The 23,066-nt window shown below is 32.9% G+C and overlaps 3 protein-coding genes across 3 annotated transcripts in view; 2 read left to right on the plus strand and 1 right to left on the minus strand.

Moving 5' to 3' along the window:
- Window positions 1-862: 862 nt before the first annotated feature.
- On the minus strand, window positions 863-10,393 carry LOC123694698 (protein disulfide-isomerase A6 homolog). The gene is made up of 8 exons (XM_045640209.1): window positions 10,228-10,393; window positions 9,940-10,133; window positions 9,420-9,644; window positions 5,348-5,500; window positions 4,228-4,437; window positions 2,131-2,285; window positions 1,460-1,618; window positions 863-1,069 (listed from the first exon to the last, which is right to left on the minus strand). The coding sequence occupies exons 1-8, from the start codon at window positions 10,247-10,249 to the stop codon at window positions 913-915; spliced, it is 1,275 nt and encodes a 424-aa protein (XP_045496165.1). The 5' UTR covers window positions 10,250-10,393; the 3' UTR covers window positions 863-912.
- Window positions 10,394-17,207: 6,814 nt separating this feature from the next.
- LOC123694796 (deoxynucleoside kinase) lies at window positions 17,208-19,880 on the plus strand. Its single transcript, XM_045640365.1, has 5 exons — window positions 17,208-17,375; window positions 17,555-17,733; window positions 17,810-18,062; window positions 18,255-18,409; window positions 19,135-19,880. The coding sequence occupies exons 1-5, from the start codon at window positions 17,339-17,341 to the stop codon at window positions 19,309-19,311; spliced, it is 801 nt and encodes a 266-aa protein (XP_045496321.1). The 5' UTR covers window positions 17,208-17,338; the 3' UTR covers window positions 19,312-19,880.
- A 1,404-nt stretch (window positions 19,881-21,284) lies between these two features.
- LOC123706451 (solute carrier organic anion transporter family member 74D) overlaps window positions 21,285-23,066 on the plus strand; it is a 61,057-nt gene continuing 59,275 nt past the window's right edge. Inside the window, exon 1 of the mRNA XM_045655750.1 lies at window positions 21,285-21,651. The gene's annotated coding sequence lies outside the window, so the exon portion shown is untranslated. The remainder of the gene's footprint in view (window positions 21,652-23,066) is intronic.

The following is a 23,066-nucleotide window of genomic DNA, read 5'->3' on the forward strand; positions in this document are numbered from 1 at the left end:
CAGTTTTCGAGATATACTCAAAAAACCGGGAGTTTGAGTTTTTATGATGCTTCAAGTCAAAAAGTTTTAACTTTGGACAAAAATGTAAAGAGACCTTTTTTGTGTAAAATAAAATTACCTTTTTTGTTTATTCAAACTTTTTTTTTGTAAAATGTATCGTTCGCGACTTATATACTGCAACGCGTTTTTCGGAAGACGAAATGGCTCCTCCAGACTTCCGGTCACGCGGAAACCGGCAGATTTTGTATTTTTAGTAAGTTTTAGATTATATTCTTCAAAATAAAAATAAAAACAATCGCGCTCGAGAATGCCGGATTAACGTTTTTTTTTTACAAGTTCGCGAGCCTATAACTTGGCGGCGTCAAGGAATTATCGTCAGATTAGTTAAATTTAGTCTTAAAACACTAAAATCAACCCCCAATATCTTAATCTGACGCGCTCGAGTATTTCAGACTATCGATTTTTTTTTACTAATCTGATCGTCTATCCTGGGCGCGCGTCACTACTTAAAGAGCTAAATAGTTAACAAGGTTGTTCTATTAGGTCTAAGGTATCTCTTATATCTTAAACTGCCACGCTCGAGTATTGCAGAAAATTCCCCTCTTCGCCTCCCTATCTATCTCTCTCTCACGGAAAGCAAGTCATTTATTTTTGTAACTTCGTTCCATCTGGGTGTCCTTTGACACCTCTCAAGTTTTGAATAGAAACTTCTTTAAGCGCGTTGATGGTAAAATTTCAATGTCGCGTCATGGCAATACCGTTACTCACGGAATAAGGCGACGACTTTGATATCTTTGAATCTTGCCAAAGTTTCACTTCTGACACGTGTGCTCGGCACACACGCTCCTTCTTTCATTCCCGGCACGGTGCAGCGTGAATCATGTTACTAATCTAGCGTTTCAGTCAGGGCCACTATAGCTCGTCCTTCTCCAGGTCCACATCGGAGAGATCAATGTCCTCCTCTGGGGGCAGTTCCCCATCCTTGCCGTCCCAGGGCTCCGTGCTGACGATCTTGGGCATTTCCGCGCCACGCACTGGCGCTGTTTGACCACGTCCGAAGGAAAGATCCCTGTAAAATTTATAATTTTTAGTGAGATAACATAATAGAGACAAGAAATTATTTCCTCCTATTAATGTAGCGTAATATAGTTATGTTATTTCTAGGCATTTTTCCTAATTGATAGACCCATAGATTTACATACAGATATGAACCATTTGGTTTTTGTTTGAGTAGTCTAGGGTACCCGATAAATCACATACAATTGTAAATGTAATTTAATGTAATGTAATAATTTAATACATTTAAATGTATCAATTTTACACTTTTCACAAGAGATTTTTGCCACTTTATACTTGTTCTACAGACTAGTCTAGGGCACCTTAAAAACTTACTAATATCTTACTCAAGACATATTTTTAACACAATTTCCTTATCAATTTTTCACTCATTTAAGCTTACCTCAAAAACTCATTGATGCCGCTGCTCGAGAATGATCCTCTCAATGTGGAGAACTTGAGTTTCTTAGCATTAACAACCGCCATGGCCGGGTATCCGAAACCGCCGAGTTCTAACGCCTTTTCTAAGTCTTCTTGAGCACCGGCCTCAGACCATACCCAACTGGAAATAATATAGAGAAAATTATTTAAGAGTAAAGAAAAATATTTTAAAGAAATTACAAAAGATTTCGTTTTATTTATTTCCATTGTACGGGAATTTTTTTACAATAAATCGGCATTCTTCTCGGTAGAAGTGACCTTCTGTATCTGTGGTTGTTTAAAAAAAATACTATAATAATCACTTGTAGAATTTTATATGAATTTAATTTCATATTTGAGTTGAAGATAAAATCAAGTTAAAAAATGGTTTGTCTGTAAAGTCGGTTTTCTGACGATAGTTGAACGTGACAACGATTGTGCTTCTTTGTCGCTCGTTCCGCGCTCTCGCTTGCACATGGAACGCCTCAGAGCGAGGTAACGCCGCATGAGTCATGTTTTTTCGTGCGTGCAGCCGGCTCTATCGAATTATAAGACGTTGTCACGTCAAAACTATAATAATCACATGTAGAATTGTATATGAATTTAATTTCATATTTGAGTTGAAGATAAAATCAAGTTAAAAAGAACACTTACCCCCACATCTTCGCCTTATACTTCTCGCCGAGCGTCTTGAGTATCGAGATATAGTCGTTCCTGCACGCCGCGTTACAATCGAGAATGTGTGGCAGCACCGAAACAACGCATAGTGGCTTCTCGCTACACGCCTTCATTGTGTCTTCGTTTATTACCTGTGTTAAAAAAAGAAAAAAAAACGGTCAATTTACAAACGATAGCTGTCAAAAAAAAAGACTGATGGAATTTTTCAAACTTGATTGTATTTCACTTTTTAGGGTTCCGTACCTCAAAAGGAAAAAACGGAACCCTTATAGGATCACTTTGTTGTCCGTCCGTCCGTCTGTCAAGACCCTTTTTCTCAGGAACGCGTGGAGGTATGAAGCTGAAATTTATATCAATTACTCAGGTCTACTGTCCCTTGAAGCTGTGAAAAAAATCAAACTTCTAAGCCAACGCAATCAAAAGATACAGCCGTTTATGCCGCAAATTTTCGACACTTGCAAGGGAAACAAAACCTACAGGGTGCTTCCCGTGAACTCAGAATCTTGAAATTTGGTACGAAGCAACGTCTTATAGCATAGATAAAGGAAAAATTACGAAAACCATAAATTTTTAGTAACATCACATAATATATATATATTTTTTAATAATTTTAAGCTTACTACCCATCATCTCATAAACGCGTAGAGGTATTAAATTGAAATTCATACCAAATACTCAGGTCTATAATACCTTTAAGCTATAACAAAATCAAACTTCTATGTCAACGCAATCAAAAGAAACAGCAATTTAAGCTGCATATTTTGAAACTCGCAAGTACTCGCAAGGGAATCAAAACCTAAAGGGTACTTCCAGTCGACCTAGAATCTTGAAATTTGGCATGAAGCAACGTTTTATAGCACACATAAAGGAAAAATTCCGAAAACTTTAAATTTTACGGAAACCTCGGTGCGCGAGTCCGACTCGCACTTGGCCGGTTTTTTTCTTTAGAATGACAGAAAAAAGAAAAACAAGAGAACGCCACAAATTTTTCGAACCCTATTCGAATTTTATACTTGCCTTTCCCCAAAAAATTTTAAGGATTTGATTCCGAGAATATTTTTTTTCTATTTGGTTAACAGCTGCCGTTAGGCATGAACAGATGAATGGATGAATTTTTAAGGAGAAGGTTCCGTAGATCCATAGTAAACAGAAAGTAAAAAAAAAAGCTAAGTAAAAAATCAAACTTAATTAAAACAAGCTCATCTCTTTTAAGGTTAAGGTTAAATTTCAAAATAACAATATTCACACAATTATTTACGAAAATATGCACGAAACAGTGACGTTATTTATCACGTAAAAATAAATCAAAATCTACGTACGATATTACACGTGCAGTTTACGGCTGAACAATAATTTTCTTCAATCTTTTATGTATTCGATAATAAATTCGGGTTAGTAACACGACATGGCGCACAAATTCACATATTAAATAAAAAATGTAAATATTTTAACGAAATAATAAGTCATGTAGTAAAGCACGTCAACCATTTTTACTATGGTAAGTTTTTAAAACTGGTTCTATTTTGAAAAATGGGCGGTTAAATAACCTTTTCTATATTTAAAAACATTTCGTTCAACAATGATTTGTTTATGCAACTTATACATGGCGATGAATATTTCCATAACACAAATGAATTGTCATTGTTTATTGCAGTTAAAATAACAAATATCAAAGTATAAATAACTGTATGTTGTAATATTAGAGCAGTCTTGTTGAGATATCTGCAGTGAAATCTGGAGATAATTTTAGAAAAGGTGTCCTATGCTATAGGATTGCAGTTACGACGAATTAGTTGTAAAAATTAATTATTAGTTCTGCAATATTTTTTCACTAAATTACATTTTCAGCCAATTTCTCGAGTGCCCAGGTCATTTTGTCACTTGATGTTCTGCCTCCATTGGAGTCTTCTTACCGATTCCTTGACTAATTACTAGATTTGCAGTAATTTTTCACTAAAATACCTGAAAAACTTCCGGAGCTTCAGCCAATCGAGTGCCCAGGTCACAATGTCTTCGACAAAATCGCGGGTCTTACGAGTTTAGTATTTTTTGTTGTCATTTCTACTAAATTACCTGAATAACTTCCGGAGCCGGTACGTTTTCAGCCAATTTCTCGAGTGCCCAGGTCACAATATCACTGGATGTCCTGCCTCCGTTGTAGTCTTCTACAGAATCGCTGGTCTTCTTGCCTCCGGGGAAGAACTTGATGGTCGGGTAACCTTGCACTTGGTAACGGGAGGCCATCATCTGATGAACTGTAGCGTCTAGCGCTCCTAGTTTCACCTGGGGACGATTTTAAGTTAATAATATTTGCATGATGGTAAGAGAATTTTTTCTGATTAAGGGCTGATTTTTCAATCCTTGGTTAATACTTATTCGTCGAATAACGTACTAAGCTACCATTTCAAAAATGTATTCTTGTAATACTTTATTGGGCGGATAAGTTTTAACTGTGGATTGAAAAATCGGCCCTTATGAAACAGTTTTAATCCTAAGAATTGAATGAATAATTTCTTTTCTAATCTATGAAACAGTATTAAAACTATAAATCAGTAGTAATTGATGTGTGGTTTTCGATTTAAAGCAAAAAGTAAATCCTCAAGACATCTGGTAAATATGGAATATAGTATGTCAGTGTCTATGGTTGATTCTCTTTGATATTTATTATAGAGTAACATGCTTTAAAAAAAAAAACAAATAAATTAAATCAAATGACACTTTCTCAAACGAGATGGTCATGAACAAGTCGTACAATGATGAATTTTCATAACTAAATTAAGATTAGACTTTATAGATTTTAGATCGAGGTGAGTCCTTAGATTACTTTTAATATCTTAGATTACTCTATTATAGCATTAAGGAATATATGGAAGATGAAAATCCATGGAGGGTTGTCGCGTAAGAACCACATGACAGTTCTTTGGCATAGACAGATTTAAGTTACAGATTATGTAATATTTACATGAGTTTAAAAGAGCAACTATGGAGTTTCTTGCTGGTTCTTCTCCATAGATACTGCTTTCCGAATCGGTGGTAAATGTTAAAAATACTTATGTAATGACGATTCGAAAGTGCTACTAAAAGTAGTCTATAATTGAATAAATAAATGTTTGAGTTTGAGAATAGAGACAATAGATTAATTAAAATATTATTGATTACCAACACTAGGACATACTTTTTTTTTAATACACACCTTTCCTTTAAGCTCAGTGGCCGCCTTAGCCCACTGCGGCTCCAAGTTCTTGCAGTGACCGCACCACGGCGCGAAGAATTCGACCAACCACATGTCGTCGCTGTCGAGCACCAGTTCTTTGAAGTTGCTGTCCGTGAGCGTAATAACATCGGACTGAGGACAATTAGAAAAAAAAATAAAATAAAAAATCTTTTATCTTCTATAATCCAGAATTGACAATTTACTAAACTAGTGTTCTGGTCTTTCTGGACGTTCCATACTTCCGCAAAAATTATGTATATTAATAAAATTATGAATATTAAAAAAGTGTTCTTAAATTTGTTTGACAATGTTTAAATGCTAAAATATGTAATTGTTTGAGTGCTGAATTTAATAAATAAGTTTTGTTATGTAACTTATTAATGAAAAGCAATGAGGTAGAGATTATTTCAGATCTATCTAGTAAATACGTAGGTATTTTTTTTATAAATACAGTGAAAATCAGGAGAATGTCCATGTACAACATAAGCAGTATCAATTAAGAGCCTAGCACATTATATTGTAATTTTTATCACATAGTTTTATGAAATTAAATAAGTAGTTAAAACTTAAAATATTGTGTTTTTTGTTCCTTTTTTATAAAATACATCACATAAAATATTAAAACCGTTCTCTTATCATAAATCCGGAAGTAAAGCTGTCCGATTGTAAATTTGTCCCACCATTTATCTTTATTATAATTAATTAATCTCTCAATAATATTTTTCTTTTGGAAAGAAAACACGAGAATTTTTTAGCGAAGTAAAATGGAAATATGCATATATGCATAAGTAACGGCTGTCGCGCGATAACGTTATGTGCACGCAATATGCAATTTCAAATTAAATAATATAATCCCTACTAATATTATGAACTAACAGTCCGCCCCGGCTTCGCCCGTGGTACATGTTTACGTTTTCTCTCCACAAGAACCATCCTCGTACTTCAAGGAATACTATAAAAAAATAATTAACGACATCGGTTCAGCCGTTCTCGAGTTATGCGCTTACCAACACATTTTGCGATTCATTTTTAGGGTTCCGTAGCCAAAATGGCAAAAACGGAACCCTTATAGTTTCGTCATGTCCGTCTGTCCGTCTGTCCGTCTGTCCTTCTGTCACAGCCGATTTACTCGGAAACTATAAGTACTACAGTGATGAAATTTGATGGGAATATGTGTTGTATGAACCGCTACAAAAATATGACACTAAATAGTAAAAAAAAGAATTGGGGGTGGGGCCCCCCATACATGTAACTGAGGGATGAAATTTTTTTTTTCGATGTACATACCCGTGTGGGGTATCAATGGAAAGGTCTTTTAAAATGATATAAAGTTTTCTAAAAAACATTTTTCTTAAAGTGAACGGTTTTTGAGATATCAGCTCTCAAAGTCGTAAAAAGTATGTCCCCCCCCTCTATTTTTATAACTACGGGGTATAAAATTCTAAAAAAAATAGAGGTGATGCATGCTAATTAACTCTTTCAACGATTTTTGGTTTGATCAAAGTATCTCTTATAGTTTTTGAGATAGGTTGATTTAACTGTAATTTATTATATTTGCTGCTACGGAACCCTTTGTGCGCGAGCCCGACTCGCACTTGGCCGGTTTTTATATTATAGATTACGATGCGAAAGTAACTTTGTATATCTTCACCACGTTTAAACTACTGAACTGATTTCAATGAAATTTCATAAAAAGATAGTTTGTTATCTCAGAAAAGACGTAGCATAGGTTTTATCCCTGAATTTCCACGAGTACGGGAGATCTACGAGTTTTCCTTTGACTATGTGATCGAAAACGCAGGCGATTGGATTGCACTCTACGACTCGTCAAAATATACGTTAGCAGTCATACTGATGGTGATCACTGACCCAAGAAAGCGAAAAAAATGTTCATGCAAAAGTTGTTTGTACCAGAACTGATGACTGTAAATAATTGAGTGAGCTTATAATTAATATTCAAACATGTACCAGACGTACATAATAATTAAGTAGACAGCATATTTTGACAAAGAAAATGGGCTATTTTTGTTCATCATGCGTATATTGGAGACACGTGAAAACAATGTTTGGCAAGTTTGTTCACCCTAAATATACTGACGTTGTACATAATAAACAAGTATATTTTACGCATCAATTTGTTTGCTAAATGAGAAGACTTTAAAGATGATGTTTGTAGGGCTCAGTTATAGAAGTGCCAAGACAACTTCAAGCCCTGTGCTTTATTCCAATGGCCAATGACCAATATACTTCGCATTTTAAAAACTCTTATAATTAAATCTATATCTATACTTAATATTATAAAGCTGAAGAGTTTGTTTGTTTGTTTGAACGCGCTAATCTCAGGAACTACTTACTGGTCCGATTTGAAAAATTATTTCGGTGTTAGGTAGCCCATTTATCGAGGAAAGCTCTATAAATTATTACGCTAAGACCAACAGGAGCGGAGCCACGCGGGTCAAACCGCGAAGCACAGCTAGTAAATAAATAATCGAAAATATTATGAATTCATTTTAAACGTCTAGCTTTTAATAAGGTCAATTTATATGTTACTAGCGGTCCGCCCCGGCTTCGCCCGTGGTACATGTTTACGTTTTCTCTCCATAAGAACCACCCTCATACTTCAAGGAATATTAAAAAAAAAATTAACGAAATCGGTTCAGCCGTTCTCGAGTTATGCGCTTACCAACACATTTTGCGATTCATTTTTATATTATAGATTACTGACGTGTCTTTACTACAAACGAAGCATCTAGAAAGATGCGTGGTCGAGCAAACTAGGTCTCAAGTGGGTGTGAAACGTGGGCGGTTACGCCCAAATATAATATTAAAAACTAACTTTCAATGTTACGAAACGACCATAAATCATATGATTGCTAGATTAACAACTAATAGAATAAATATTAAAGTTATAAATGCGTAAGTATGCCGGTTGCGCTTCCACAGGTCTAGAGCGTCGATTTTGATAAAATTTGATATAAAAAAATAGCTTAGGAATCAAAAGTATTGTTTATATAATATCTTCCTCCTCAAAGGGTTGAATGTTTTCGTCAGAGGGTTTTTGTGGGGGAAGAGCAAGTAATAAAAAATGTATTAACTGTTTTAACGAATCTATAGCTATGGCAAAGGATGTTATTAATTCCCAAGTCATGCAAGTTTAACAAAGTGTAGCTAATGTCAATATTATTTTTAGAGTGATTTAAGATAAGATGTCATTGCCCCTGTTCTGAGATAAATTAAGTATAGAGAATGTTGTACAAAATTTCCTTATAAAATAAAATATGAAATACAAAATTTCTTATTTTTCAGAAACCAATTTGATATTTGTAAGTACATAATATATATTATGTTTAAAAATTCAGTTAATAAATACTTAAGCTTTTAATAAAGACAATTAAATTATCTGTTCAACAAAGTAATTCCGACTAACAATTATAAAACAAAACACACAGCTTCAAATTTTTATTGCAAAATGCATATTAAAACATATGCAACAGATAAAATCATATTAATATTTTACAGTAGTTTTCTTATAAGAGATGTATTATCCAATTTAATTATTCTAGCATGTTCTTTATTACTTCGTTTACGGAACAATTGTTCTTGTAATGCTTCAAATCTGAGTTTCTTTAATGACGGTGTAAGGGAAGGATTCACAATTTGTTCATTTGCCGTTCGTTTCACATTCTTCCATTCAATTTTATGGCCATAGATATTATTTTGTGTTCGCTATTTGACGAAGTATTGTTAATATTACGATAATAGTGATTACATTCGGCTGTTTCGTTAGTGCATACTGTATAGTGAAAGAACTAATTGATATTGTATTTAATGTAATTATTGAACATAAAAAAACTACATTTCCACAATAAATACTCAAACATAATATGCATATTGCATATTCATAAACTTATTCACATATACATATAAGGAGAATATGCATAGAATCAACAATCAGAAAATATGATTATTAAACTATTCACCCAGTTTTGCCCCTATTAAATTTAGCGTTATATGCAGATAACATCAATTTAAGTTCTTTCAAAAATGTTACCTTATCAGAGCTGGATCCACTGGATTTCTTGCCAAGGTTATCATAGGCCTTGTCTTTCGCTGCCTTTAGCGCGGCATCAACAAACGATTCGGCCGTTCTCTGGCCTTGGTAGGGGGTGTGTTTGCTGCCAGTGAATATTTTGATAGTAGGGAATCCGCTGACGCCATACTTCTGCCCCAACTCCTTGTATTGGTCTGCGTCTACAGCACCCACTTTCACAATTCCCTGTTAATGATAAAAATAATTACTTTTTTTATATTACTGTAATTATGTAGATTTTTCAAGTATGGATAAATTTATATTATGTACAAATAATAGGTCATACTGATTGTCCAAGATAATTTTTTAAAGCATGAAGATTATAAGTCATATTAATAAATATTCTGGCTATGAATTCGTCGTAAAAAGAGAGGCAAATCACAAAATAAAATGCGAAATGCAGAACTTTTGAAACTAAGGTATACAAGCACAGACATAAGAATCTAGTCTAGAATAGTTTTTAAAATAAAAGATAATATACCTTTAGTGCCCTAGCTGCCTTTTTATATTCGGGGACAAGATTCTTACAATGTCCACACCAGGGTGCAAAAAATTCGATTATCCACACTTCATCTGAATTCGTAACTAGTTTTTCAAAATTACTTGGAGTTAATTGTACTACGTCTGAAGAGGAGTCGTAAAGGGCATACGACCCGGCGATGAAGAATAATAACCCTGAGAAAAGAAAACAAAAAAATAATTTATACCGGCGAAAGAGGCTATAACATAAAGAAATAATTTTACGGTCTTTATAAGTTTATAAACTTACCTAGATGCTTTAAATGTAACATTTCCGCTACTTAAAAATCTTACACTTAATTAAAAACTATGTAAATGTATAAAATCAGCGTAATTCAATCGTCAACCGTGAAATGTGAATATCAAATTCTCTGAGAAACAAACACGTCAATTCTTTTTGCCAAAATAACATGGACAAGATAGAGAGATTGACTAAATTGTCCATGGATTTCGTGGAGTTACGCGATTGGTTGATGAAATTGTATCCGGGAAACGTACGAAGTAATTAATATTGCGATTTTCCCAAGATTTTCCCAATGAGTACTAAATCAGATTATTAATATTATGATTGTTTTAGAACTAACGAGTGCAGAAATTACCTGCGAATACTTATTACAGTATTCGTTTATTAAATCTTCCTAAATTTGGAAACTAAATAAGATAATGAAGATTATGAGTGCTTTTACAGGAGTTAGGACCAGCAGGTGCAGAAATTATCTAACTATGAATTCAAGATCGTTTTACGTAGCTTGATATCGATAATTCAGAAGCAAGATACTAAGAGGAAATCTAATACTTCCTCTTTATTCTAAGAAAAGATAGGTTAATAAGCCTGCTGATAAAATTTATAAAATACTGGACTCTTTATAAAAATATTTAAATGATTTAAGTTTTAGTGATTTATGTGGTTATAATCATTGAGATATACATATGGAGAAGAAACCGCCTACATCACTTATGTTCCGCTCAACATAAGCCATATGGCCAAACTGCACTCAGTCGCTTTAGCGCGATGGTCGCGTTCATGTCTTGTTTGTTATATAGCAAAAAACCATGAAACTCATCAAATATGCCCTCGAGTGTGTTACGATATTGCACTAATAATTTAAGTAATGCGGCAAAGTGCAAAGAAATAACTTTTCATCGGTAATTAACTAGATAATCATTTTTAAAACTTGGTTCGAGCAAAATTTTTGGCGGGCGCCATTTTGCGTCATTTGACTCACTAGCCGCCCCGCGCCGCGCCGCCGCGCTTGGCGTACAGATTTTCTTCGTGGTGTCTCCTCCATACGTAGTAATAATAGCTCAATGTTTATAATATTTTTTTCGGTTCCCATGCACCACACTGCATCATTTAGAGGCGGTTTCACATACAGCGCCACTAAGTGCTGGAACAACCTTCCACCACCCCTGTCTGAAGTAAAAATTATCACAAACTTTCGTTTTAAATATAAAAAACATTTATTAAATACGCTGTACCAGCCTTAAAGGCCCTACTCACGGTTCAACACAACCCACAATCTGCTGACACAATTTGTTGAAGTCGCGATTGAGCGTTCTCTACTCACGATTCATCCAACCCTCAATCTGCTGATACAATTTCATTCCGCGATTGCTTGCCACAACGTGTGCACGTCACGTTGATGCCTGGCCTGATGCTAAACCTCAACGCAATAATACGCATTATTAATGGATATACTAATTTATGAAATATAAGATAATTATCTTTGTAAAGCTTGTATTTTTTCCAATTTTATTGATAGATTTCAAGGGCTATAAAGTATAAACGGCTATAAAATATAAACATCTTCCCCGCGTTTATCTCAAAACCGCCATTTTGCGATTACTGCGCAGCGCGATTGAGCCGAGATTGGAGCAATCACAATACTCACGTTTCAACACGCACACAATCTGCTGAGACAATTTGTCGGGTTGCTTCCGCGCCGATCCAATACACAACATGTTGGGTTACGCCCCCAACGTGCCCTCAACTATACTATTCACGACACAATCTGTCAGCTCACTGCAGATTGTGTCAACAGATTGTTACTGAAATTGAATCGTGAGTAGGCTACTTTAGTGTCGTTGATGTTTCCCGCTGTATTTGTATATTTCTACGCATTTAATATAATACTTGTTATTTTAGTTATTTATTATTCTTAATTTATTACACATTTATTTCTCATACTATATAAGCAGAGTAAGTGCTAATATTAATAAATATATATCACACGTATCACTATTCCATCGTTGTATATACATATATATATATTATTCAGATTTGTTATCTATTAATTTATTATAGTCTGTGTTTGTACTTTGCTACCAAGAAGCTTATATCCTTAAGATTACAAAATAAAGTACAGATGGAGCATGACAACCGCCCGTCGCCCTTGTCAAAGAAAATACGAAATCAAAAACCTAAGAGCAATTAATTGCTCTTAGTCAAAAACAAATACGTCGCTGCACCAGTGCTATAGCGCATATAGTGTCATGCAATACGTCAAAAAGGGTTTGCAATTTAAGTAAAAAAATGCCGTCTTGTGATAATAAAACGCTGTAAAATTTGTTCCCGAAAACAAAAAAAAAGATAAAACATCGTTTCACAGGTTTTCTGTAGATAATTTGGCTGATTTATTTCTTTATACGAATAATAATTTTTCAGATATGAAGGAATACAAAACTTCAACGTATGTTGCCAGTATTTTGAAAATGAATTTGCCATTTTTATTGGTAAAACGGTAAAATGGTTAAAAGATCTTCAGGGTAATGCTGTTGGATTTTTCGATCGTGAATGAGATTATTTGTATAGTGCACTAAAGGTTCAAGATCATTATTAGATTATTTTAATAAGCATAATACATTATTTTGTTACTTTTATAAAGCTTAAAAACGTCATAGTCGTTTTCGCTAGCGATTTAATTTATGTGAATTCCATGATGAAAATAAAATGTCCCGTATTCTCGACTAAAAACTACCGCTATTCGCATTCATATATTTTGAAAAATAAAAAATAATATAATTATTAGGTATAAGTAGTTAGTTAATATTGAAACTTTTTTTATGTGATTTATTTAATTAAAAATTAAATATAATTATTTTGTCCATATATAACTTTAGTAGGCAAGTACTTTATATAATAAAAGAATTTTTACAATATTATAAAAAAAATATCATAAACCCGAAATTATATTAAAATAAAAATTAAAACTTGACTGCTAATTTATGTATATAGCCTACATCACTACCGCCACTAACATAATAATTCAGATGATTGCAATGAAACCTCACATCTCAAAATCGGTCCAACGGTTTATACTGCAGGACCTGTCAAAGAAATATTATACATACATACATAAACTCGAAAAACATAACCCTCTTTTTTCCGTAGTCGGGGAAAAATTTGGGAAATTTTTCAATATCCGGTAACATTACACGCACACAGAAGCACCGTGTACGTACAGTGCAGCGGCGAAATGACAGCACACATAGCTTTATTGAAAATGACGATAAATCATTCGGTTTAGTTCGGCAACGCTCCATCTGTCTTTTATTTTGTAATCTAAGCTTATATCTAATACACTGGAGATTGCACTATGACCATTGACTTGTCACAAGAAAATATAACCTTGAATGACGTCAGTGTTGTTTTTTGTCTCTTTCTGTGGGTGACCACACTGGTTTGTATATTCAGGATTTTTCGAAATAGAAAAAACTAAAAATCATGGTCTATAAATAATAACGACATATATTTTTAACAGTATTAATTATATTATAGTATTACTGGCCATACTTTATAGGTACATACAATTTTAATTGGTTTAGAATGATAGTTTTAAATAACTCTTGGCTACAAAGCCTGGATATGAACCGATGTATAGCATTAACATCCTTTGTAATTAGAGGAAAGTTGTGTTTTGCATCAGATGCTGTTTACCAAATTGTAAGCTACTCAGATCTTCTTTTTAAACGCGTTGCTTCGACGGGTCAATTTCAAGCCAAAATCATCAAAGAAAAACTGTTTATAATAAACGCCTGGGTTCTGGGTCGTAATCCTCAGTAATTTTACCCTTGATGGGCACATATATTTCTTTTTATTTTACTTTTTGGAAAGCTGAAATACCTAAAACAAAAAATATGAGGTAAGTTAAAAAAGTATAAATTTCAATGTAAAAACGAACAATCTTATAACTACATGTGAGTGCAATACCGATGTCGAGTGTTGTTTCATTACTAGTAAAAATCTTGAAAATGGTGTTCTAAATTTCATCATAATATTGTTATTAGGTACAATATATTCTCTTCACTATCCATAAAAACTCGTCATCATGGTTACCTTACTTGTTAATTTTGTTTATTGAAAACTTGTTGAAAAATGATAAAGTATTAGGAAAATAACAAATTTAACATGACTGCTTTCTAAAATGATGCAAAATTTTACAATTTTTGCCATTGAAATGATTCTAAACAGGTAAATGCAGGCGTATTGAGGAATATTGTAAATAACGTAAATATACACTTGCCTGTGAAATTCTATGCCAGAATTTGGTGTCCAAACACTTCTGCAATTTTTCACAATGCAATACATTATTTATATTCGGAAAATATTTATTAAATACGCAACAATATTAACTTAAATATTCGAAGCGACGCAATTTTTTTGACACTTATGCCATATTGTCAAAGTGAGAGTTGCTACAATTTTATTATGGTAACTACCCATAATCAGGGAGTATCGCTTTTTAATAATTGGTCCAGATACTTATTTTATTTAGCATAAATAATAATTGTCTCATCCAACAATGCTTCTGAATGACGTTGTTGGCAATTTATCAACAAACTCATGTACAAAAACTAACCTTTTGCACAGAATATTACGGCATACATAGTAGCCTTGGGAAAACTTCGTATTAACAGTGGCAATACCAAGTTAGGTGTGAAAGTGATAAGACACAACAATTTTCTTGTTACACGTCAAATGTTCATACCGAAATCTCCAGTGTATAAGATATTATATAGATAGGGAGGCGAAGAGGGGAATTTTCTGCAATACTCGAGCGTGGCAGTTTAAGATATGAGAGATACCTTAGACCTAATAGAACAACCTTGTTAACTATTTAGCTCTTTAAGTAGTGACGCGCGCCCAGGATAGACGATCAGATTAGTAAAAAAAAATCGATAGTCTGAAATACTCGAGCGCGTCAGATTAAGATATTGGGGGTTGATTTTAGTGTTTTAAGACTAAATTTAACTAATCTGACGATAAGTCCTTGACGCCGCCAAGTTATAGGGTCGCGAACTTGTAAAAAAAAAACGTTAATCGGGCATTCTCGAGCGCGATTGTTTTTATTTTTATTTTGAAGAATATAATCTAAAACTTACTAAAAATACAAAATCTGCCGGTTTCCGCGTGACTGGAAGTCTTGAGGAGCCATTTCGTCTTCCGAAAAACGCGTTGCAGTATATAAGTCGCGAACGATATATTTTACAAAAAAAAAGTTTGAATAAACAGAAAAGGTAATTTTATTTTACACAAAAAAGGTCTCTTTACATTTTTATCCAAAGTTAAAACTTTTTGACTTGAAGCATCATAAAAACTCAAACTCCCGGTTTTTTGAGTATATCTCGAAAACTGAGGGTGTTAAGAAAAATTGATATGAAATAACGATGATTAAAAAAAAGAAACTCTCAAACCTTTTTCGGTCAGATTAAGAGAACCCACCAACATTTTTGTCAGATTAAGAAAATATGCTTTCAGGAGACCGAGATAAACCTCCCCTATGAAAATCTGACGCGCTCGAGTATTTCAAAAGGACTTTTTTTTTCTGCATTTTCAAAAATTCATCGTAACTTATCGTCACCCCGAAATCGTCAGTTTTTTTAAGGGGAGCTTCTTTGGGGCCTACTTAACACCCCTTCCGAAAATCTGACGCGCTCGAGTAAATTTTTTTTTTGTGCATTTTTGACGAATTAATATGCCTAGCCCCACCACGCAAACCGGCAGATTAGTATACCGTTGTTATCAGAGGCACTTGGGGCATACGTAGTATGAATATCTGACGCGCTCGAGAATGCCCAAGTAACTATTTTTTTTTACATTTTTGAAAATCCGTACACGCCAAACCCACCGCTAAAATGGTTTTTACCATAGAAGCTTTTCTTTTCGAAATTATTTTATCTATCGATTTTGATAAGTCTCGACGGCGCCGTTTAATTACGCCATTTAGCTACCTCGCCTCCCTATCTAATAAGCTTCTTGTTTGCTACAATGCAAAATACGTAGGTATAAGCTGTAACTCCAATCGTCGCAATCGATAGGGGCTCCTGAAAATCAGTGCTGTTAGTGTTCCTATGGGGCACTACAGCTTCTAACTGAGTAGTCCCACCACACAGTTCTTTGTTGTTGTTTTTAGTTACATTTTTTAAGTTTAGTTATAAGGTTTTTTATATTATTTTATTTGTTTTGTTTTAAGTAAGTTTTATTAGTTTTTAAGTTCTATTGGTTTTTTTTGTTTTCTTTTTTAATTATGTTTGTTTTTTGTATCTGTGTGGTGTGTTTTATTGTCAATAAATGTTTTTATTATTATTATTTATTAATATTATTATAAGGAATTGCACTGAAATCATTTTACGATTTAATATGCAGTTAAAAAAAAATGAAGTTCTGTTATAGGCTCACTGAAAAGCAATCATGTTGGTGGTCACTGGCCTTTGAAGTTTGAGTATAGACCCACTTGGCACTTGGTGTCTTATTTCATGTTGAGATTATATTATTACCTACACTTTTTATGTCCTTCAAACATTAGAGTAGTAGCATAATAGTAGTTTATTGCCTCGTGTTTGATTTTACGCGAGTATTATACACTTAGAAATTACAGACTTTTTAAGACTTGCAGTGTGCATGCAGTCTTCTCCTGACTACACTCTCTGCAAAGTATGCGAAATGTTGGGATAATAATACTATGATTAATCAATCGCTTTCAATTCGTTTAAATCTTTTATTTATAAGTTTATTATAGGCTGAATATATCTATCTATATTTTATTTTCAAATATTATTTAATTTTATGGATTTTTCCAAACTCCAATACAAGGCGATGGAAGTAGGGAACGGTTAGTGAATGGCTTTATTATTTTATTTTGTAAGTTTATGGTCGACAACAAGTGCAAGAATCTGTGTTAGCATGTTTGTGCCCTATAGAAAAAAAAACATGTAGTCTGTGGTGTACTGAATAACAACAACACCCGTGCATGTACAACTAATTATTGTGAAATATCTATTTTTTTCATTTATTTTATACGTTTTAATAATAATATTGCATATAATTATATATCCAAGAGTCAATAAAATGAAAATCAACCATGATTGGGTACAAAATAATAAGGAATTTCATTAAAGGTATGCAACATATAGTGTTTGTAGGTTATGTAAATGTCAATATGACTTTGTAAAAAACAAGATTTGTTTTGAATGTGATGGTTGTCAATTTTAGGCGGGAAATATCCGTTTCGCGGCGTTGTAGTTTGGGGTCACGTAGAACTTTCAAGCATTAACAATTGTATCTTTATTCTCTCCAGTTTCCAAATATCGTTTTATAATGACTGCCGCTGACTGCAAACCATTTACTGTTCTCGTTGAGGGAAACATTGGCAGTGGTAAAACAACATTCCTCGAGCATTTCCGTCATTTTGAAGATATCACTTTGCTAACAGAACCAGTTGAAGAATGGCGAAACGTGCAGGGATGGAATCTATTGGTAAGAATAAATTTCGCGTTTGAAACCCTCGGATATCGTATGTCACAATATTTCACATAGATTGCGCGATTTTCAGGATTTGATGTACAAAGACCCTGCCAAGTGGGCAATGACCTTCCAAGCTTACGTGTCCTTAACTATGTTGGAGATGCACCGTAGACCGACCCGTACTCCTGTGAAGTTAATGGAACGATCTTTGTTTAGTGCTAAGTATTGTTTCGTGGAGCAAATGAAGAGGTTAGGAACATTGCATCCCGCGCAGTTTGCTGTACTGGACGAGTGGTTTAACTTCATTAATCGCGAGATGCCAGTCAATGCAGACCTTATAGGTTAGTGTTGTCCTACTAATTAGTTAAAATAAGTAATTCGGAGTGTCATTTCAGTGTAATTACAATTTGTTGTTGTCTACTGGATATGGTTGCAAGTCCCTATTATGACCCTGCGTTGCTCTAATACAGATAAAAATATTACTTACTAACATTGACATAATTATATACTAAAAATTGAATTTTAAATTTCAGTTTACCTAAAATCTTCACCATCTGTAGTTTATGAAAGGATAAAGAAGAGGGCTCGTTCAGAAGAACAGTGTGTGCCACTGGATTATATTGAACAGTTGCACACATTACATGAAGACTGGCTTATCAATAGAACTCACGCTGAGTGTCCTGCACCAGTAAGTAAAATAGACCTTTTCAAGACAGTTTACTTTTTGATAAAAAATGAAATCATGTTTCTGTTACTTGAACAAAATTAAAGTCAATGTTGCACATAATAAGTACTAAATTTTTGTTTAGAGAGCTAAAGCTGTAAATATACAATTTCATGAGAATTGGTCAAGTTGTTTTGGAGGAGTATGGTAACTAACATTGTGAACAAGTATTTTCTCTACATAGTATAAAACAAAGTCGCTTTCTCTGTCCCTTTGTATGCTTTAATCTTTAAAACTACGCAACAGATTTTGATAGAGTGATTCAAGAGGAAGGTTTTAGTATATAATTTATTAGGTTTTAGACAAAGTGGGCGAAGCCGCGGGCGGTAAGCTAGTATAAATATAGAGAAGAGAAGAATTATATTTATGAACGTACTGCCTCTCTAATCGCCAAAAGACGGGCCACTGAAAATCAGTGTTGCAACTACGTTGCAATTTATGCTGAGTGGCTACCGTTTTTGGCTCCACTTCTTATATTAGCTTCATATTGTATTTTAATTTTATGTACTGTGTTTGAATTATATGGTCATTGTACTGTATTCTAATTGTATTGTGTGTTAATTGTGTTACTTCAACTGTGTGGAGTCAAATAAATTATCTTTATCTTTATCTTTTTTATCTTTTAAGAAATTTTCAGCAAAAGCTTGATTATTGCATTTTTACTAAAAGACATCATTGTAACATTACAGGTGTTGGTCCTTGATGCAGATCTGGATATATCTCAAATAACTGAAGAATACAAGAAAAGCGAACACCAAATACTTAGAAAGGCTGTGGATGTGGTCATGCAATCACCAAACAAACTGAGCCCAAAAAAACCTATTACGGGTTCTGCTATAAAGATAGTTCCACAAATAAGACTTTAATATTAGTTGTATTGCCTAATTTATGTATTAATATAAGTATTATTTTGCCTAGAATTTAAAAGTGACAAAAATGGTTTTGGATGGAATATTTTTGATGTTTGTGTATGTTTAGATAGGTCACAAGGTCACTTGATTTAAGATCTATGCCAGTTTAGGAGATACATTGACTTTAAATTCTCGTAGTTATCTTATTAATGAGTTTAATGATTTCCAAAGTAGTAGTTTATATTGCCCAAATACAGAATAATATATAGAACATAATACAATATCAGGTCTATATATAAATGATTATTTTACAATTATGGATTTTGTAACATTAAGTTATGCACACAAAACAGCATTCTTCCTATACCAACCTTTAAATAATGAAAACATTGTAGAGTCTATGTGTAAAATTAAAATAATACTCTTCTTATAAAATCCCAGTTAACAGCCAAAATAAAGAAACCAGTTATAATACAAAATTTCATTTACTTTGACTGTATTTATATTATTAACTTCCAAAGCCTAGTATTTATTTTATTAACTTCCATTATAAACATTTAGTAATTTTGTTCACATTCAGTCAGTAAATATTTAACAGAAATGAGGGTTATTAAAAAAATTGTAAGCTTTAAAATTATATTTAATGTAGTGCAGAATTTTCTAAACAAAAAACTATAATATAAAGATACACTTTATTATACACTTTCCAAATTATATTTCATTATATTTGTAACTATGTATCTCAAAGTTTCTTTGTAATTTGTAAAGGTTTATGACTTGTGAATAAATTGTAAGGCCCTCACATCACTTTTTTATTAATATTTAATTTAACTTATTCTTTAAACTTTTTTTTTCAGCCAAGTTAATGTTGGACCATGTATTTTAAACAAAGTTAAAATAATTGTAATCCAGTGATTAATTCAATTTATCGATTGTCACCTATTTTTCGTAAATAGATACGCTATCGGGCAATCGAATATATTGCTATCTGTATTCGGTATTACCATACATGACATACAAATGTTAAATTTGACCAAAAAATTGATTTGATATCAACATTTTCAGGACACCAAAATATGCATTTAATTGTGTAAAATAGAGAATTTCGTAATATGTATTTGGTTCTTAGGTAAGAAAATAAATTGAACACTTATGTACCTAGTTATATTATACTTAATTAATTGAATAACATTAATTTTACATACACATGTTTGTTTTTGTGTTGTATATGAATAAAAATTTTGAATGTATGATGCATTTTTACTGTAGTCCTTAATTTCCTCATTCCCTAAATAGCGTTTAAACTTTCAGATGTTACTGTTTCTAGATGGGTTTTGTGTTTGGTAAAACATTGTATTTTCTTGCAGTCGATAACATACAAATGCATTTCATGATACGTAGTACGTAGTAATATAATATTATATATTCTATATTTATATTACTACGTACGTACTAAATACGATATACTATATAAATAACTAGCTTTCCGCCTGCGCCTCGCCCGCGTTTTCAAAGAAAAACCCGCATAGTTCCAGTTCCCGTGGGATTTCCTGGATAAAACCTAGCCTATATTACTCGTGGATAATGTAGCTTTCGAATGGTGAAAGAATTTTTAAAATCGGTCCAGTAGTTTATGAGACTATTCATTACGATCAAACAAACAAACAAAGTTTTCCTCTTTATAATATTAGTGTAGAATGTAGATAATCAATTTACGAACAGGCAACAGCTAAAGTAGTGAAATTAATTTTATTATAATCTTGGAGACGTTCTAAGACTCTCAGTGCTCAATATTCAGTGCGATTCGAATTGAACATACATGAATTATTAGTAATTTGTTTATTTCGGTAAAACGGAGTTAGAATTTTAGGTAAATTTTCCCTATTTCATAGGAAATTTAACACCGTATAGAATGGCAATCAATTACAAATGTCACATGAATGTTGTGTCATTCTCAGATGTTTACATGCCGATAATCAGAATTTAGGTCAAATTTATAATTAAATTTAATAGGAAATTATTAATTTTTATTAAATATTGCAATCCCTAATTTAGATTATTGCTAAAAATCGTGTTTTTATGTAAATTGTGATGAGTTCTTGTTGTGGCAACGAGTTAGTTTTCAACTCGGCTATTAGTGAAGTAATATCCACAAATATAGGCGAATTTGTTAATTTAGCGCAAAAAATTGATAGTTATTTAGTTGCATTGGGTGCTATTATTGTTATAAGTGCATTTGTTATATACACCAGGCGTAGAAGCGGTGTCGATTTCCAATCAGACGAATAGACTGTGGTGAATGAAAGTAACAGTAATGAAATTGTATGGTGCATAACATTGAAGGAACACTGTAAGGTAAGAGTTACTGCTTTTGTATTATTTTATTTATCTTTTTACAATACTGAAATAAAAAAGCACTGTTTATATTTATGGTCAACATAATTCTGCTCTCTACTTTCTTGACTGTTACAAACACTGATTTATAAGAACACCAATTAATTTATATGAAACCTTGTGCACGAATTAATTTACACTTTAATTGAATACTTATACTTGATTTCTAAATAACCTTGTGCATCTATTAAGTCATTATTCAATTGTTTTGTAACTTGTATAAATTACTGTATGCTTATATGCAAGATCCCTGTGTACCAACATTGTAGTTTATGTATTTTTATTAATAAATTTTAATATTAATGTGTGAGTATAGAATTGTCTAAAGGTTGGTATAAAATAGTAATATACATATTTTCATTTATGCATATTATTTGAGTGAACAGCAACTCGGTAAATATACTAATAGCACAGAATACATAATAGTAGCTAAACGCTACAGAACGGACACTCTCCGCCTCCCGCCAAAATTAAACACTTACCTCACCCCGCACGATCAGACATGTTATGGTACCCATTTCCCCGCAAGGACGATACCAACGACGTCTTTAGATGAAACGCAACGAAGATTGACAACATTAATCAAATTGACTTAAAGCAATTTTATTATTTTGGATTTGTGATTATCGTTTTTCGTAGAAAATGGTTAGATATTGTGCTGTTTACGGATGTATTTCATCAGAAAAACGCGAATTTTTTTTTACGCTAGTCACAAATGTGCCAACCATAAAGAGTTTACACACACATTTGCAGTCTCTACAGTGTGACTGTCAAAACTATAATTTTGTATGGAGTGTCCGGGGTGTGCTAATAGTTCACCCCAGAATTAAAGGACAAGATGATAAATAATTTATAAATAAGAGTATGTTTTCTCTAGCTCCACAAATTTCAAAGTCGTTCCCACTTCTATTCATTCCTATGTTTGCATTACATCTTTGAAAGTATGCAACAGATTTTGATTAGTTTTTTTTTGTAGATAGACTGGTTCTTGAGGAAGATTTAATTATTAATTTGTTTAGTTTTCTACATGCACATGATATCCTTTCATATAAAATTTCAGTTTTTTAAACATATGAAAAAGATAGATTCTCTACAGTCTACTTACTCTATAAATGTTACCCGGTTCCCTTAAACTATAGATGTGACTTTATCATGATAAATTACTTTCTATCAACTCCGTACTATGCATTTGTTTGCTTAATCTTATCAGTTGTTGGCTGTAGAGGTCAAAATTGGCCGAACATTTTTAGTTGCATATTTTGATATCTATACTAATAAAGCTGAAGAGTTTGTTTGTTTGAACGCGTTTGAACTACTGGTCCGATTTTAAAAATTATTTTGGTGTTAGATAGCCCATTTATCAAGGAAGGCTATTT

Source organism: Colias croceus, chromosome 1 (genome assembly GCF_905220415.1).
Source record: "Colias croceus chromosome 1, ilColCroc2.1".
NCBI classification, from domain to species: domain Eukaryota; kingdom Metazoa; phylum Arthropoda; class Insecta; order Lepidoptera; family Pieridae; genus Colias; species Colias croceus.